The 18,743-nt window shown below is 42.9% G+C and overlaps 1 protein-coding gene across 9 annotated transcripts in view; it reads left to right on the top strand.

Annotated features, from left to right (window-relative positions):
* Nucleotides 1-18,743, top strand: part of col12a1b (collagen, type XII, alpha 1b) — a 115,772-nt gene that overhangs the window by 12,647 nt on the left and 84,382 nt on the right. For all 9 annotated transcript variants that reach the window (XM_061051458.1, XM_061051460.1, XM_061051456.1 and 6 more), the window contains exons 8-15: nt 724-897; nt 1,004-1,294; nt 1,722-2,315; nt 4,950-5,228; nt 5,306-5,581; nt 8,712-8,984; nt 16,136-16,405; nt 18,394-18,660. In XM_061051458.1, coding sequence (XP_060907441.1) covers nt 724-897; nt 1,004-1,294; nt 1,722-2,315; nt 4,950-5,228; nt 5,306-5,581; nt 8,712-8,984; nt 16,136-16,405; nt 18,394-18,660 — 2,424 coding nt within the window. The remainder of the gene's footprint in view (nt 1-723; nt 898-1,003; nt 1,295-1,721; nt 2,316-4,949; nt 5,229-5,305; nt 5,582-8,711; nt 8,985-16,135; nt 16,406-18,393; nt 18,661-18,743) is intronic.

Below are 18,743 nucleotides of genomic sequence, written 5' to 3'. Positions count from 1 at the left end.
AAAACAGCATGGAGCTTCTGTGGAGCGGGGTTGCGTGTGCCTCTGAGTGACCAAATAAAATAAGTGGGAAAAAATGGATTCTAGTGCTCTCGCCGTTGCTTTGCTCCTAGACAAGGAAGAAAAAAAACAAAGTGGAGGAAAAGCTTCCTACTTGATTCGATTGGCAGTTTCGGCCAAATTAAAACGAGCGCTGCGACTCCGCATCTTGAGCAGAAAAGATGCTCAAAAACGCGCCCGTCAAGCGCTGTACTAAAGGAAAACAATGGTTTTGATCGGGCCTTTAAAGTACTTTTTCCATCCATCAATCTCTCAAACTTTAAACAACAACTCTTCACTTGTCATGTCAGAGTGCTACAAATGAATACAGAATATAAAGTCTTTAAATGGAGACCGACCAGTTTCAGATTTATAGCGCGTGCTGCCACATATTCCAGCAGGATTACATTGAAATTGTTTCGGCTTGTAGTTGTTGACTGATGTTGAATCCAACTGTAGATCTTTTAATATTTCAAAGTGGAAAACACATTTTTAACTAACAGTTTAAAGATTGCTCAGTTCCTCCAGAACTTCAAACCTGGAGGAATTATGCACCCATTACCTCTAATGCAGTAATCCTTGCATGATGCCATCGACTATACAAAGTCTGCTGTGGATTCACTGGTGCTGTAGCTCAACACAGAAGGATTGAATTTCACAACTTACATTTTGTTTTTCTTACAACAGGCATACAACAGGCTGATCCAGAGGAGATGAAGCTAATGGCCTCCACTCCTTACAGGAGACACGTCTTTAATGTCGCCAACTTTGACATGATGAAGAATGTGCAGAAAGACATCATTGTCCAGGTGTGCGCTGGTGTTGACGACCAACTCAACTCACTGGTCAGCGGAGAAGAAGGTAGGATGTTTTACTTTTAGAGTGTGTAAAGAAATGGACAGACTTGTACTTACCCAGTAAAAATACATTCATAGATTCAGATAATCCAATAACTTTTTGTTTTCAGTTGTTGAGCCCGCCTCGAACCTCCAAGTCCTTGAGGTGGCCTCAAAGTCCATACGAGTGACATGGACAGCCTCCATCGGAGAAGTCTCTGGATACAAGGTGCAGATGATCCCCATGATGACCGGCAGCAAGCGGCAGGAGCTTTACGTGGGCCCAGGTCAGACCTCGGTGGTGGTCAGAGACCTTTCTCCTGACACAGAGTACCAGATCAGTCTGTACGCTCTGAAGGGCCTGACGCCAAGCGATCCTGTCATGGTCATGCAGAAGACACAGCCGGTTAAAGTATCAGTGGGTGAGTAAAACATAGGGATACTACTTCCCAGATAAGTCAATAAAAATCAGCCAAAGTACTCTATTTGAGGAAATTGCCAATATGGCACTACACCTATGAGTAGGGTCTTTTTACCTGCTTCAAACTGTAACGTTAAAAAGACAAAGAGTAAGGTCTTTTATTTGCTTTTTGTAAAGTGTCTTGCGATAACACTTGTTATGAGTTGACGCTATACAAATAAAAATTGATTGATTGATTGACCGTTTAAAGACTATTTAAAGTACAACCATTTTAAGGAATCAGTGTTTCTTACTTCAACATTTGGCCTTCCATCATGAGGACACACTAAAAATAGAGGGTTTCATAGTTTGAGATCGGAATGATGTTAAATAACTGAAGCTTGTCAATTTCAACTTTGTTTGTATCTTTTTGTTTTTTCCCAAACTAGAATGTTCTCTTGGTGTGGACGTTCAAGCCGAAGTCGTCCTCCTGGTAGACGGATCCTATAGCATCGGTCTGGCTAACTTTGCTAAAGTCAGAGCTTTCCTGGAGGTGCTGGTGAACTCCTTTGACATTGGGCCAAATAAGGTCCAGATAAGTTTGGTCCAGTACAGCAGGGATCCCCACACTGAGTTCTACCTAAACACCCATCATGACCTACCTGCTGTGGTCAAGGCGGTGAGGACTTTCCCGTACCGCGGAGGCTCCACCAACACCGGCAGGGCCATGACCTACGTGAGAGATAAGATCTTTCTGGATGTCAGAGGAGCGCGCCCCAATGTCCCCCGTGTCACCATCCTCATCACTGACGGGAAGTCATCGGATGCCTTCCAGGATCCAGCCACTAAACTGAGGAACTCTGATGTGGAGATCTTTGCTGTGGGTGTAAAGGACGCTGTTCGTTCTGAGCTGGAGGCCATTGCTAACACACCCGTGGAGACCCATGTGTACACCGTAGAGGACTTTGATGCCTTTGAGAAAATTTCCAAAGAACTCACACAGTCCATCTGCCTGAGGATCGAGCAAGAACTTCGCAAAAGAAGTAAGTAAAATTTTATGTTTACACTCTATGCAGATGACACTGTGCTCTTTTAAACTTCTTTTAAGCAATTTACTGTAATGTATTTGTTATAAATGATGGATCGAACTAAAGTTTGTTGGCTGTGGTAATGCTGATTTAGGCTGAGGCTCTGTGTCAGTTGGTAAGATAAAGAAATTCTGCGTGGGGGTGTGGTGGCCGGTGAAAGCTAGCATGGAGAGGGGTGGCTATGGGACACTGAAGCTAACTGTCCAGCCTTTCTGAGATGACTGGGACTACTTGGATGAAACACGGGAAAGGGAGGTTCCCACTTGATGACCCCGGTGATGTCCTGACTCTTGCTGTCCATCTGTTTACACAGTTGAGTTGTGGGAGCCAGTTGGACCATGTGTTAGGTATCGGTGTTATCACCACCTGGCTAGCTCGCATAAACAGAGACTGGGTCTGTTGAAGGTGGCGTCACTGTTTGGGTTGCCGTGCAACTAACGGCCATACGGTGGGTTATGTAACTCAATAGTATGGCATAGAGGCATAATTGGGACAAGAATATGTTTTTTCCAATTTAAAGATAAAGAGCTGAAGCAGTGCAATGAAAGCTGTCTATCACTCAGTGGGCCAATCAATTCAAAGCCCCCCCCCCCCCCCCCCCCCCATTTAGTAAAATGTTAAATGAGAACCACCTGTCAGCTATTATGGTTTAAATCATTTGTATTGTGTTTGTATTGATATTCATTGATATTGAAACCACATTTAATAATTAATTACAGGAGTCAAATGTAACTAAACCACCGCTGACTGGGAAGGAGAATACAGAGTTGTACCAACCGTCTTCCATATGTGCACAATTACTTTCTTTTCACTTTTCCGAGCGTGTCTCTCTCAACCAAACTCTCTCTCCCTCAATGTGTTCAACACATGTCCACCTTTTGATCTTTCAAGGGCAGAGAGAGTTCCTGCATGTGGAAACATTAGAACTGGGTCAAGAAGTGGTTGAAGGGGGACTTCTTAGCATTAGTTATAGCACCAGATGAGACTGTTGTTACGGCATCAGGACAATCCAGACTGTCAGGTGTTTTGTCCGTCACGTATCTGTAAACAAAGCTTGACTCTGAGATGCATTCTTTGTACTGAAACTATTAGCCAACCCCCTGAGCATCTGGAAGTCAGGTTTAAACAAGCAAGAAAAGTTCCTCATAAATGCTGCTTCACCCACTTAAAGCCAAATATTAATCACTCATTTCCTTGGCAAAAAAAAGAGCTTTCGGGTCTGCCAGCATAACTTTGGTTGCAGATTATATAATACTTATATAAAAGTGACTTTATGTCAACATAAGAGCAGTGTGCAGGAGCCTGAATGAGCAGCGCAGGCACAGCTTCCCTCCAACATGTTAACACAAAGTGCTCCAACAGTGGGGAGTTTCACTGCACTCGTCATCCACTCGTTGTTTGAATGATGGAGCTGTCAGCTGGTTGCAGATTGTACATATTTTATTAATTGGCCTGTAGCTCAACCCCTTTAAATCATTTACTTCTGATTTTATAAAGAATTCTTTGTTGGTGTTTTTTCTTCCAACCCAAACATACTTTTGATAAGGTTAAGGCTAAGCTTGTCAGAGTGCAGATTTCGTCCTCCGAAAAAGATTTTGGGGAAAATGAATACCAGAAAGGCGAAATGTTCAACGATGCAAGTCTCTGTGATCCCATTCCCCGGCTTGAATGTCTGTCTTTTCTCTGTGTAACTTGGGAAAGCTCTGTCGAGAGGTTAATTGACAGCTTTCTGGCAGGAAGCCCTGTAGGCAAACACCTTCAATTACCAATCTCAGCTCAGTATTCTCTGTACAAACATTATGGCCGAGGAGAAAGAGACAGTGGAAGAGAAAAGAGTGGCCTATAGGCAGGGGAAGAGCTTAGCTTTAACATAGCTGGAAAGAAAGTAAATTTCACCCAAATTGTAGGTGCTCGTTTCACAGAAAACACCAATTCATGCATTTGCTGCCATAAGTATTTGGTTCACTGCATGCTGGTTGGAAAAATGTACTGAAAGATAAATAGCAGACAGTTTAGTCTGATCTCAAATGAACACATGGAAGAAAAATCATTATGAGCTGCTCACTATGGATAAGAAATATCTGTAAAACAATTGAGATGGCAGTAGATATAGAGTTGGAAATTGGGGTGAGAGAAAGTGGGGTAAGGAGCCACAGGTTGAATTCAAACTTGGGCTTCCTGCTTCAGGGACTACAGCCTGTGTACATACTGTACATACAAACTAACCACTCGACCACCAGCGCCCCATCAAAATCAGTTTTTAAGGTATTCCCTGAGAGGATGTATCTTTAATGGGCAACCCTATTTAATTAAATCTAAGGGTCATTCATAAATGTGTATAACTAGGGGTGTGGCTGAGTTGACTGATAGGTGGATGCGTTGTTGGCGTTTACCAGAAAACTTAAGCCGTACCCCAGTTCCACCTCTTTGACTGTATAACAATTTTTCAAAAGTTAGTCTGATATATCATTTTCACTACACCAATCACAGTCGATGGGCTTCAGAATGGCTCTACATCCTTCTTTTAAATTTTTTTTTTACAGCATATGGTCTTTTGTGTTTGATTAAAATTCCCTTTCTACCTTCCAGGATTTCTCCAACCACGGGCGCTGTCCTTCTCAGAGGTTGGCCCAAGAAGCTTCAGGACTTCCTGGGAGATGGATGCCAGCTCAGTCGAGTCCTTTTTGGTTCAGTTCAGGCCAGCAGCTGAAACCAATGGTCATTACGTGTCCATGTCTGTGCCCGGGGACACGCTCACCGCCCTCCTCCCCAACCTCACCCCAATCACACACTATGAAGTCAATGTTTATGCACAGTATGACAAAGGGGACAGCTCGCCTGTGACCGGCTATGAAACTACTTTAGAAGGTATTTATTGTTTTCATTCTTCATTCTTTAAGTCGGTAAATAGAAGCGGTATTGTAAGACGTGCAAATGTGTTGCAGAGCTCGGCTCTGTGCAGGACCTGAAAGTGTCAGAAGAGACCACAGAGAGCTTCAGGGTGTCATGGCAGCCAGCTCCTGGAGCCGTCACTCGCTACAGGTTGACATACGAACCCGTCGGGGACGAGAGGACCAGGGTGGAGACTGCTACTGTGGGAGCAGAGACGACCATCGTGCTTCTGGGGCTCCTGCCTAAAACCACCTACAGGGTCACCGTCAGCCCTGAGTACAGTTCTGGATCTGGAGTGCCTCAGCAGATTGATGGCACCACCAAAGAAGGTGACCATAACTTCACTTTTCACTCTTACAAATAAGAAGTAGTTTGGAGCTTCAATTTCTGTTCCTAGATCAAACAATAGTTCTGTTTTACATCAGGTATTTCATAGTTTCTTTCAGCTATAAATCATAGATTGTACAAGAACATGTGAAATCAACACCTCCTTCAAAGTGAGGCCAAAAGATATAGAGCTCCCCCTACTGTCCGGCTGCAGTATAGGTCAGAGTCTCGATTGGACAAACTATAAAATCAAACGACACAACAGATACATTTTTCTCAACTCTGGTTTCCGTCTTGATGACAGTTAGTTATTGTCACGCTGATATGTGTTCAGTTCTTTTTCTTCGTCTGACTCCCTCGAGGAAGCTCTTTGTTTTATTAGTTACTTGATGCTACAAAACATTGTAAAATGTCATGATTTACAGCTCTGTTGACTCTGTGTGCACCGGATCAGCAGAGGAAGAGGAAGAACAGCGAGAGAAAACATAATGATAACTAACACAGGAGTCAGTGAGCTATAAAACATCTATAAACAGACGGTTCTGCTGTGGACCGTAACCACCTGAAGTATCTTTGACGTTTTTATCAGTAAGCTAACTGTGTGCTTGTGTTAGCAGAAGCAGCGTGAGGTCAATAATCTGCCTCTGCCAGCAGATCTGCACTGCGCAGACTCTGACTCCAAATGTCCAATATGTCCCTGCTCATCGTAAGGGGATATTTTAGCTAGAGGTGGAAATGTGCTGTCTGTATTTATATACGGTCAATATCATAAAGCAGTCCAATCTGGAAACACCAACATCCTTTAAATATCAGGTGAATCAGAGTGGTTGTTCAGGCAGGCCGTCCCAACCAACGATCCTGAGGAACCTACGAGAGCTCAAGAGCTCCGAGGAAAAGATGACCATTCTTTTTTTCCTGATAAAATGTGTCATAAAACATGGATACCATATCTGTAAAAAGTAAGACTTACAAGGATATGTAGAGCCTGTAAATGAAAAGTCTTAACCCTTGACAAAAGGCCCGGGGGTAACAGATAAGGATCAACAGATTTCAAGTGATTGAAGCATCAGATATCCTGCCAGAAGTGCAGCTCTGAAGTCCAGAAATCTGAGTAGCTGTTGAGTAATGCCTGACTCACCAATTATGATGCACAACAGGTGTCTGCAGATGTCTTTTATATTCATTATTTAAAAACTATGATGGATGTGACTTTAGTCCAAGTCCTGACTTACTCAGATGATTTTTTTTCGTCGTCATCTGCCACTTGGCGATTGTGTTCACGTTCCTAAATTGCCTGGGAGTTCCAGGAGTCCACTCACCTTTGACCCCCAGTGGAAAGTGAACTCTGCAGTGTTAGTACAACCTGCCACCCATCGAGCTGCTCGTCAGATCCGCCCGGCCTTTCAGGGAAAGGAATGAAAAACAGACAGAAGCACATTAAGGAGTGAAAAAGTTGACAGCTGGGTCAAGATGTACTCAGCAGTGAAGAAGGACGGATCAGGAGATAATGTTGTGGGAGTTAAGACATGCCCTTTAGTTTCTGGACTCAGTGAAGTCCTGACACTTTGTGATCATTTGTTGTCTTTTGAAAAGGTTGATAATCTCATTCATCAACTTGTAATGTGGGATGTTAGGGAGGGATTGTGTAGCTACTGAAGATAAATATTGTTTAGCCAAAAGACTGGAAATAAACACTTTATATTCCTGTCCATGGCAACAGCATTTCTGACCGTGTGGGCGAGTACCGTTCACCTCCTGGTTCCTCCAGCTGCTTGTCATCTGAGGTGAATTTTTCCCGTGTTTTTGACGGTTTATAAAAAAAGAGGCAGGATTAATCCCAGCTTGCACCTCTCTGACATGAAACGGCCAGCTGGCTCTCAGATGGAGACGTGTTTTCTCTTCTCCATGTATGGCTTACAGGATTGTGTCCATTAGATTGTTTACCTGTTATGACTTTATCTGAAAACTATGAATGTATGAGGTTAAGCACCAATCGGCCCTTTCGCTTGCAGCCTGTGTTGAAAATACTCAGTTTCAGCAGACACTGAGATCACTTTGCTTTCTTTTTCTGCCCCCCTTTTTTGGAAAAAGTTAGAGTTCATTTCACTTAAATTTTGTGCCATTTTCATCACTCTGTAGGAAAAAATCACAGTCAGACAGATGCGACAATAAAAGACTTCACAGTAAGAGTCCAAAGGAGGCGTTAACAGGGAGCTAAGTAGGGCGAATGAGTCAGAGAGCGTTTACTTAAACAATTATCTTTTCAAAGAGGAATTGTTTGAACGGTTTTAAAGTACCTCAGACTAATTCACATCCTGGTAACTACACAGCTTTCTACTGTGCAGCTTTACCCACAGTCCTGGTCAAGGACTCCTCAGAACGTGTTTCTACTTTAATTTATATCCAGACAGACAAGAGACACATGCACAGCAGTCCAGGACAGTTTTGAAGGAGGATTTTGGGAATGAAGATGCTTTCAAAAGCCTCCTGTGGACAGGTGTTGAGAACTAGCATGCTAACCCAAAACACTTAAACAATGCATCTGGTTCGCCCAATGTATCTGTGATGTCCATGCCAAATGAAGTCTATTATTATTGTAATTTCTGGTCTTTTTATGCCTTTATTTACAGGACAGTGGATAGAGTCAGAGATAGGGAGAGATAGAAAGAGTGTGGGAAATAACATGCGGGACCCACTTTGATGTCCATGGGCTCCGTACATGGGGCTAGCACACTAACCACTAGGCTACCGGCGCCCCAAGAAATCAAAATGAATTCCCCCAAAGGTGAAACACAACTATAACAAACATCTTTCCAATACGACACCAGGAAGTATTTTCTTTACATTTTTCCTGGTGTCATATTTGAAAGACAATTGTTGTAGACATGTTTTATCTTGGGGGTGTTTTGAGGGTTTGAATGTTTAAACATCATAGTGTCTATCAGCCGATTGCTGTTGAACTATATACATTTTTAAAGAGTGATCACCTTGCAGATGACCTCTGGTTGAAATCTTTTTGTGTGCTTTGTATATTTACATTTTAAAAAAAGCTTGTCATTGTAACTGAACTATGTTTGACTCATGTTTTTGGACACTGGTTTCATTATCTGACTTTGTGTCTCACCTTGGCAGTCCGCGGTTCCCCACGTGACCTGAGGGTTTTCGACGAGACCACGTCCTCCATGAAGGTCTCCTGGGAGGCGGCGCCGGGGAACGTGCTGCAGTACCGCGTGGCGTACAGACCGAACGCCGGTGGCACCAGGAAGGAACTGTCCGTCAAGGGCAACAACACGGCCAGCGTCCTGAAGAACCTGCAGCCGGGCACCCAGTACGACGTCTTCGTCAGCGCACGATACCAGTCCGGCCTGGGCGACGCCTTGGAAGGACGAGGCACCACGCTAGAAGGTAATCCGGTTTCTGTTCCGTTATTTTGGGTTCCTGGATGCCAGCACACATGTTGAGTGAGCCATCCGATTAATCAAAATGTTCCTTTATCTCCGTTTTGATCTCCATCAACTACTTGCAAATATGTCCTTAGAAGCTGAATGTTTAAATCTAGAAATGCAAAAGAAAGAGTGAACACATGTCAAAGCTGTTTTCTAAGGTCAACTCTTCAAGTCTTTTAACTCTTCAGACTGACATCCTTTCTGTGTCACTTCTGGCATGCAGCTGTGACCCACACGTCTCCCAGATTAAACTATTACTTTGTTTTTTATTGCGGCTGTATAGTTCAACACGCTCAGCCAGTGTTTGAGGTTTTACTGTAATTGCTGTGACTAAACGCTGGCAGACAACCAAATCATCAGAAGGGCCCTCAAAACAAACATAAAAAGTCTGTGTTTAATCTCAGCTTTCTTTTTAGCTGTAGAGGAAATGTTAGAAGATATCCTACTTTCAGTTCCCCCCCGGGGGGGCTTCAGAGGTCGGGCTTATTGTAACAGGAGAGGAATAATAAACAGTCCGAACAAGAGGGGAGAGAGGTGGTGAGAAGGAAACGAGGAGGAGGACGAGAAGAAGAAGAAGACGAAGGCCTCCAGCTTTCAGATAGTGTTGTAGAGATATCTAAGAAAGTTTATTTTCCAAATGATTTTTGTAGCTGTTGTTCTTCATTTCATTCTTTATTGTTGGATCATTTGGACCTACACAACAGGAGATTTTGACTCCTCTTTTTTTTTCGATTAAATTCTTTGACAGGACAGTGGACATATTAGGAAATCTGTAGAGAGAGAGGGGTATGACATGTGGGAAAGGAGCAGCAAGTCGGACTTAAACCAAAGCCACCCGCTTGGACGACTTTAGCCTCAGTACATGGGGCGCGACCTAACCACTAGGCCACCAGTGTCCCAGATTTTGGACATTTTTACTTTTTAATAAAATATTGTGCTCAGAGGGAAAGATCTTAATCATGCATTCTATGAATGTATATATCTATGTGTATTTGATGCAAGTCCAGATTTGGGATGTGCCCGATTAGTTGACTGATTCATTAAATGTCACAACCCCTCCCTTTGATTTTAGACAGTTTTCACCATTTTCTGAGTGATATTTTCCCCTCAGAGTAGTTGATTTTTCTGAATTATTTCCATTTAATGCACAGGGAATAGGCAGCTAGGAACATCTCTATTTCAGCCACAGATGTGTATTTATTCAAAGAGGCAATTCATAATTGGGAGGTTTCAGCTGTTAGAGGATTTCTGATTACAGAAAATGAGGCAAACGTTCACTAACAAGCTCACCAGGGCAGATAAACTTGAGAGTGCATGCACATGCTCCATGCAGACTCCCCCTGCAGATGTGAGCAGATGTTATGATTTTTGTCACACTGACTCTTTTAGCTACTGATTCTTAAAATGAAATATGGTTCGGCATCCTTGTTGCCTCTTGATTCAGAGTCAGATCATGTGACTGCTACGGCTGCTACAGTTTTGAAGAAAACTTTGGAAACCTTTGGGAGTCAAGGTTTCTGTTTTGTACAGATTGGATGTAGTGAAGCAGTACTTGCTAAGTCGGCGGAGCTGTAGCTGTAAAATCAACAGTGGACACAGCAGGCAGCCATCCAGCCACACAGGCTGAGAGGTGAGATGAGACACAGCAAGACCGGACAGGAATGTAACCCAGCTGAGAGCGGGGCTGGGAGGTTAGAAGGAGCTGGGAAGACTGACTCATTCCTGTCTCTGTTTCTGTCGTCCTCCCTGTTTATGTCTCCATGTGTCTCTGTTTCATGTTGACTCTTCTTTCTCACCTTCATCCCCCCTCTCCCACGTCTCTTCAATTCTGTTATATTTATATCTTTCCTGTCGCTTTTCTCTTTATTTCTCTGTCTTTCTTTGCCGTCCGCAGTCTTTCTGTGTCGGCCTGCACAGCATCCACACAGCGCTTACAAATCAATACATCCTCCTGTTTTTGTTTCTCCTCTCCTGTACTCCAGGTTGCAGGGGCATGCACTGGTTAAGCGTTTTTCCTGTTGTGTTGAGTTCACGGTCTGTTTTTAGCGTGTTGCTAAGGCCCCGCAGACATCCCCAGTGCTGGCCCACATTAGAAGCAGCTGGCAGGAGGTTTCTTCATTACCTTTATTTCCCTCACATGTGGGGCTAAACCCGACTCAGCTGCACTGATACTGTACCCACGTTAAAACATGTGAGCTCACTTCGGTCCTGTTGTAAAAACTCTGATTGTACAGTAAGAGTCGAGTTAAGCTCCGTTTATGACCAAATGAGAAGTAAAATGGAAAGGAAATCTTCATGCCAAATCCAGCAGGTTATGGAGTTTCCTGTGATAAATGAAAACCATCAAAAACGTATAGATACATTCAGCAAAGTCTCAGTCTTTACTCATGTTGAATTCATGCCAGTAAATCGCAGAATCTGTTTAAATGTGGTGAGTGTAGCTCCAGTTAGTTTTGCGTAAAGCTGTCCACAGCCCGATAGTAAAGGCACTGCAGCTGCCTTTGGTTTTTGTCACAGAGTCTTTTTCTCTTAATACACTATTTGGAAACATCCCAAAAGATTTGACACAAACCAGGACTAGTGTGACGGTAGGATGGGGATGGAAAAAGATTTTTTTAAAAGTTGAGAGAAGTGAGAACATTTCAGCAACCACTGAGGAAAAGTCACAGAAGTTACAGTTGATCTTTAAAAGTATCCGAGAACTTTGAAGGTTTTTTTTTTCCATTGAACCCTTGAGCTAAAGTTCAACTCTCATACCATAAAGCTGGAGGTGTTTTAAAGGGGACATATTATAAAAAAGTGATTCTGAACATATATCTGTGTAACCTGAGAGTCTACTGACCCACAACATGTGAAATAAACCATCCAGTCCTTTGTTTGTGGTCTGCATAAGTCTTACAACACAGAGAAAAATGCTCTGTTTCAAATGTGCTCTCCTTGTGATGTCACAGTGGGATTCTGGTAAAAGAAAATTCCCTCCCTGTTGCTAGGTAACAGAAGTTGATCACAGCACTTCTGCTTCCCTCGGTAGTGACCAAGTAAAATAAAGTAAAATAGTTTTCAAGTAAATGCCACCAAGAAAACAAAAAATGGTTAAGGAATCCTGTCCCGGCTTTCACAGCAGCTCTTCACATGGAAAGTGTACCCTCGAAAAAGACGGGTCAGATTAGTTTCTCCGAAGCTGTTATCGTTGACAAAGTTGATTCTTGGTTTTGATTGCTCGGTGAGGCAGCAGTGACACTGAAGATCGCAGCGGGTTTCCAAAAGTTGAACTGTTTTTCAACTGAGAGGGCTGTGAGCGAAGAAACAAAAAACGGTTGACGCCAAGGAAATTTTTGCACTTAGGACGCTGAACTCTGGAAATGCTGAACCGCGTTGGTTTTGGATAGAAAATGGGCACTGCAAGCTCAAAAAAACAGCAGACGCAGGCCTTCAAACAGGTGCTCCCTTGTGCCCACGTATAAAACAATAAAAGAGAGAAGACTGGGGCAGCTTGTCATGAAACATCTTAATATTGAACTCAAATAGAACTGCTCTATGAAGCTCTCTCTGCTTTTGCTAACATGCAAAGTATGACGAGGCTTCAACTTTGACAGGCCGCTTTTAATTTGAGTTAGAATAATATACACCGACGTCATGTAGATAAATCATTTTAATGGTGTCTGTTGTTTCAGTCGCCGTCACCCCGTCCTCACCACACAGACGCCACTGCAGCCACCATTAGCAGGCAGCTGGGAGCGCTCTCCACGGCTGCCACTGCCACTTCTGATCTGCTTCAAGGAGCGCTGTCTCTCAAAGCTAGAAGATGAATATTCAGGCTTTTGAAAATGAAAAGCCACAGACAGCCATCAGATGGAGAGTGGAATATCTGGCTCCCTGAAAAAACGCCACCTCAAAACCGTTTTTTTATTATCCACAAACCAAGTCTGAAGAAAACCACAGGATATGAAAAGTAATTTCCACTGGTCTGCAAGTCTCCCCTTGTCTTTCTACCAATCTATTCCCATAATTCCACCCATCCATCTATTTATTCCTATTCAAACCAGCTCTCTCAGAACGCTCCGTTTTGGTGTGTGTGTCTCTTTAAATGCAATGAGCCCGCCCCCTGAATTTTCCTGGTATACATCACTCCTCTGTAGTGAAAATAAAAATGGAGGACCTGAGCAAAAGTTTTGCTGGAGTCCATGGGTGGAGATACCAGGGGAAGTAAGGGGTCTGAAATTGGGGTTGTGAGCGTTGCTAGTGGACACAGATCCTTAAGGTCTGTTTTTTACCCTTTCTAACATGTGTTTAAGGTTAAACGGTCCGTTGGGTTATGTTTAAGAAACATATTGTGGTGTGGGTTTTAATAAGTACTCAACTTTGGCTTCTTCACATGCGACCCCGGTCTCCTTGGTGAAAGACATTTGTTGTGTCATCGTCATTCCAAGCGGACTTAATCCATCTTTCCATAATGTCTGTGGAGTTCACACATTCTGGACGTCTGGAGCTCTAATTGTCTAATAGTGATGCAGATAAGTCCTAATCGGTTCCAAAAGTTGTGGCTTAGTTGCTAATTACATTACATTACCCTCCATAGGTATAAGTAGGCACAGTTAATAAGAACAGCCTGTGTATTTTCACTTCCCGGCCCTCGTCAGTGTGCACTGAGATTTGTTCTTAATTGACTGGTCCTGATTTTTGTTGTCTTGAATTCCAGCCCAGAAACATTTTTCCCGTCTGTAAACATTAGCCGAGCCTTCCCCCCCTCTCTCATAAGATCTGTATCAATTGGCAAAATCAGGACTGTGATGTATATTTCAGGCTCACTTTCTTAATTATTCAGATTTTCTTTCATTAACATTTTGGAAAATTGGCTTCTGGTCTTTCCACCTCCTCTAGATTCTTCCATCACTGACAGACATTCAAACATCCTGCTCTGTCTGTAAAGGAAAGTGAAAATATGTCTAGTCGTGGTGGCAGGAAATAGATTTGTTCAAACAAATCTGTCAGGGCTTTGGTTTCTAATAGGGCTGGGAATCTTTGGGTTTTTCATGATTTGATTCAGAATCAATTTACGGTTCAAAACGATTCTGGATTCATCGATTCATCGATTCAAAGTCTATGAATGAGTTCATACTTCAGGATCTACTCCAGTCATCTGTGAGTCTGGCTGAATTTACTACTGCTCTATTTGGTGTTCTACTCAGTTAAAGAGTTAGCCTTAGCACTTAGCAGGGAGTGACTGATTAATCAAAAAAAAAAAAAAAAAGATTTGTGGAAGTTATGAATCGATTTTAAATCTTAGAAGAGAAGAATCACGATTTTTACATGAATCGATTTCCCCACCTCTAGTTTCTGATATTCTCAAGTCCTCAGAAAGTTCAGTCGAGTACATGGAAAGCAATGAAAACAGTAATGCTTTGTTTGTGTGTGGTCTTGATGTATCATCTGTGAATAGAGCCAGTTTCAGAGTTAGCATCGCTTCAACAATGGGTACATTTTTGTGGTAGGTAATTGGTTTACTTAATTACACCCCCCTTATTTTCCCCAAATGTTCTGACAGGAAACAGGAATCGTCTTAGAGGTGTCTTATAACTGCATGTTGGTCAAGAAGGCACAGCTGGGCTGCAGTCTCATTCTCTTGTTGTTTTACCTGTGGTTACCAATGCAGAGAGAGAGTCTATGACTACAGGCGCCCGGAGGGTAAACAGGAATCTGAAGCAGAGCCTTCAGGATGTTCCCAATACTTCCAAAGTACAAAAACATTAAATGTTACAAACAACAAATTGAGGATTATTTCCCCAGCCAGCGTGTCCATGTGGGCCCCATACGGGTTAAATGTGGGCTGCAAATATATGGGTTTGTCCACTGGTTCCATGGTAGCCCCAGCTGTGTTTGCCCATATGAGTCCTGAGAGGGATCTACCTGGGTTTTAGGTTAGAGGCCTATAGCTGGCTAATTTATGTGAGACCCATGTAGGTCCCACCTCTGCCTTGAAGAAAGATCTCACCCGGCCTTAGGTGGGGCCCAACCAGGCTGCAAAATGGGTTCCATTACAATGGGTTGGCTATAAACTAATTGTGAACACTTACTGGTTTCTGGCATTTGGTTATGTCCACTACTACCGGACTTTACGCGTTCAATATTGCTAAAAATACCATGTCAGATTGATGCTAAAGTGCCGGTCATATCTGAATCGGGGCCGCTGAACGAGGCGCCATGTTTAACAAGTTAAAAAATTTGACTGTGAGAAGCATCAGTGAGTCACCAAAACTCTTCCTCCAAAAACATCCTCCAAGAACGTACACAGACACAACAACAACATTTCTCAAAACAATAGCTTCTAAATTGATATCAGCAGATATTCTTCTATCTTTTGAATTTCATGAGATTTAGTTCAGGAAAAGCTCTTTCCTCTGTAAAACCCATCACACTCACCAAGGAATATCAGCGTTTAATGAAAGACAAAGCCATAAAGTAAGACCAAAGTTAAAACTTAAGATTTCCTCCAAGTCAGAGGTTTGAGTTCTTTGAATCGACAAGAAAGTAAGGGAGATGCTGTAACAAAAAAAGCTGCATTAAAGGCTGCACATTTCAAATGAAGCGGTTTAATTTAAATGTTTCTACAAAATACTGAACATCAAAATTTGCAGCTGATATGATGACGTAATCTAAGAAGACATGTTACTCCTGTTTTTCCTCTCGCATGTCTCCAGCCTCACATGCTCTGCACTTTTTAACGAAGCAGAAACGACTAACAATAGCTTAAGAAGTAGAAAACAAAAGCTGTGGTTAGACGTTCAGTTCTTCTGTCTATTCAATGGCCTTTTAATTGTCTCCACTTTACCAGAACACGCAACGGGTTCCTTTGTTTGGAGGGAAGATGGATTAAAAAAAAACCTTACAAACACTGGAGGGAACATTAGAGCAACCCAGCCTGTGTGACTTTAGTATATCAAACTTCACTAACCTTTGACCTCACAGATGAGCTGTAAACATCTGGTGTGTTTTTGGTCCAATATTTGATCAATCAATATTAATGAAACTAAACATGTGTATTGGGTCTATTTACTGTATATAAACTACACATTCCTGTGTTAATCCATGCATCTGCTTGATTCTTTTCAGAGGGAGGCCCCCCCACAAACCTGGTCACCAGCGACGTGACCGACACCAGCTTTGCGGTGTCCTGGACGGCAGCGCCGGGGAATGTCAAGATGTACCGGGTCCGATGGAAGTCTCTGTTCTCTGAGGAGGCTGGAGAGAAAACGGTGGCGGGAGACGTGACCAACACCGTGCTGGACGGTCTGACTCCTGAGACCCTCTACCAAGTGTCTGTGGTCGCCGCCTACGGTCACAAAGACAGCGAGCCGCTCACGGGACAGGAAACTACTGATGGTAAGACGACTACTACTGCATAAAGTAGACACATTTAGGGGACAGTTCAATATATGAATTGGAATGTTAAACCTGAAGGAATCGTCTCTTGGTAAAGTTAGCTTATGTAAGCAAATCAGTAAAGCGTCTGGGCGACAATAAAGTTTGGAAGAAGTTATCGGGCCAAGAAACTTGGTCCTCAAAAATGGGAGAACTTGAGATATGTCTTTCAAAGGTAAAAGTAGACGTGCCCTCCCCTGGCAGCCCTGCAGCGTTCTGCCCCCGGAAGGCTTCCAGGGGGGCCTTAAAGAGACAGCAGCTGAAACAAACTGTTTCAGGCAGAAGCTGAAATTAGGGTTTTTACTGACACCAGTATCAGATAAATATGTAAAGCTGCTCTACAGGTTTCACAGACTGACAACATGGAAGGTGAACATGAGGAGAATATTGGATATTAACTGTCAATGCAGATGAGATGCAGATGATAAGCTCTGCATGCCATGAAGGGTCAGTCCAGGTGTTTGAATGTTGTGTTGTCAGGTCATGAACCCACTGAGGGAAGTGTTCCCTGTATTGTTATAGTAACACACATGGCAGAAGAAAAGACTTGTTTTGATTATGAGGTCAGAAGAAAATGAGCCAAAGTCCACTTCCTCTTAGCTCAAGATCAAAACGCAGTTCAGTGCTTGTGTAATCGTACAGTTGGCATCCTCCGAAAAGGGTTTTGCTTTCTAGTCAGTGGGAGAAGTCTGAATTTAAATGAAGGTATTCAGCTGAAATACTGTAATTAGGAGTAAACACAAAGTGGAGGAGATTTATTTATTGTTGCGTCGTGTGTGTTCTGTGAATGACGCGATGTGAACTGCATGCTGACATAACGCATCAGAGATAAAGCACACTGTTAAAATGTCAACACATTCCTCGCTCTATATGCACACAGGGAGAATCAAACCAATGCAAACAGCCCCCCCCCCACCCCCCCCTTAAAAAACAAAGCAAAACAAGATGAAGATAAACTAACAGGTTCGAGTACATATTGTTCCTCGTACATCTCCAGCTTCACATATTTGTTCAAATCTATCAACACAATGAAAAGTTGGACGCCGTGTGTGTTTTTCCTTCAATAAAAGTTCTCCAGAGTAAAATCAAGTAGTCTGAAGAACCTTCCTCAGGATCATTAAATATATATTATATTCCCTTACAACGTTTTTAATCAGCTGCAGCATCGTAGGAATAAATTAGTTTCCTTTTTAAGGGTTTGGTTGTTTCTGGGGAAAAGGAAAATGTGGTTAGCGTTTCGATCACTTCTGGGTAATTCATGTCCTTTCATTTTGGCTTCAGCTGATGGTATTGCTCGACATCTATGCATGTTTTTACATGATTATGAAATAAATATAAAGGGAAACCACACTTGGCCTTAAAAATGGAGTGGAACAAATGATTTTTTAGGTTTGGATGAACAATGGCTACATTTTTGTGGCTGTTAAGTCTCTATAAGGGTACATAAAAGGGTTTAAGTTAAAGTCAGGGTTGGTCATGTCTTCCAGAGACACTTTTTAAGATTTTGGTTGAAGTTGTCTTTAGGTCCTGACAGAAATGAATAACTCATGTTCTCTGAAAAAAGGAACAAAGAAAATCCATCATCTGTATCAGTTTGTAAGTCTGTAAAAACTTCAACCAATGTCTGCCACGAGGTACCAATCTGATGAACCAATCACACGCCTCCCTGTCTCCCTGCTCGCTCTCTACCTCTTGTGTGCACTCGCCCACACTCAAAGAATGAGCTGAGGTCCGCTTCTAGACCAATGGAGCTTGTGCATGTTAGTGAGGGGGCGTGTCTTTTGAGGGAGCACAGAGGGGAGGGGGTGCAGACGTAGCACTGAGGGAATGCTACTTTCAAAATCATGCAAGTTTTTGAAAATGACCAACCCTGCCTTTAAGGTAAATCCATGGTTCTGCATGTTTTAGGCTGAATTCAGTTTTTAAAATGAATCTTTTTTTGTTTTCAGCCTCTGCTGCTGGTAAAAAATTGACCGTGTCGGACGAGACTGAGCGAACCATGAAGGTCACATGGATGCCGGCACCAGGCAAGGTGGTAAACTACCGGCTGAAGTATGCTCCCATTGGTGGAGGGAAAGAGGTGATCCTCAGGATCCCTGGGACATCCACTTCCACCGTCATGAAGCGCCTGCAGCCAATGACGACCTACGACATCATCGTTCACCCCATCTACAAGCGCGGGGAAGGAAAAGCAAGGCAAGGAGTAGGAACGACACGTACGTTGGTCCATAATTCAACCCTCTGACAGACACTGCAGAAACATGTCCATCTCACCCGAGAGCTTTTAACCTGAGTTCTT

Source organism: Labrus mixtus, chromosome 12, assembly GCF_963584025.1.
Source record: "Labrus mixtus chromosome 12, fLabMix1.1, whole genome shotgun sequence".
NCBI classification, from domain to species: Eukaryota; Metazoa; Chordata; class Actinopteri; order Labriformes; family Labridae; genus Labrus; species Labrus mixtus.
Note: the sequence above shows the minus strand (reverse complement) of the source record. Positions and strands in the feature narration are given on the sequence as shown.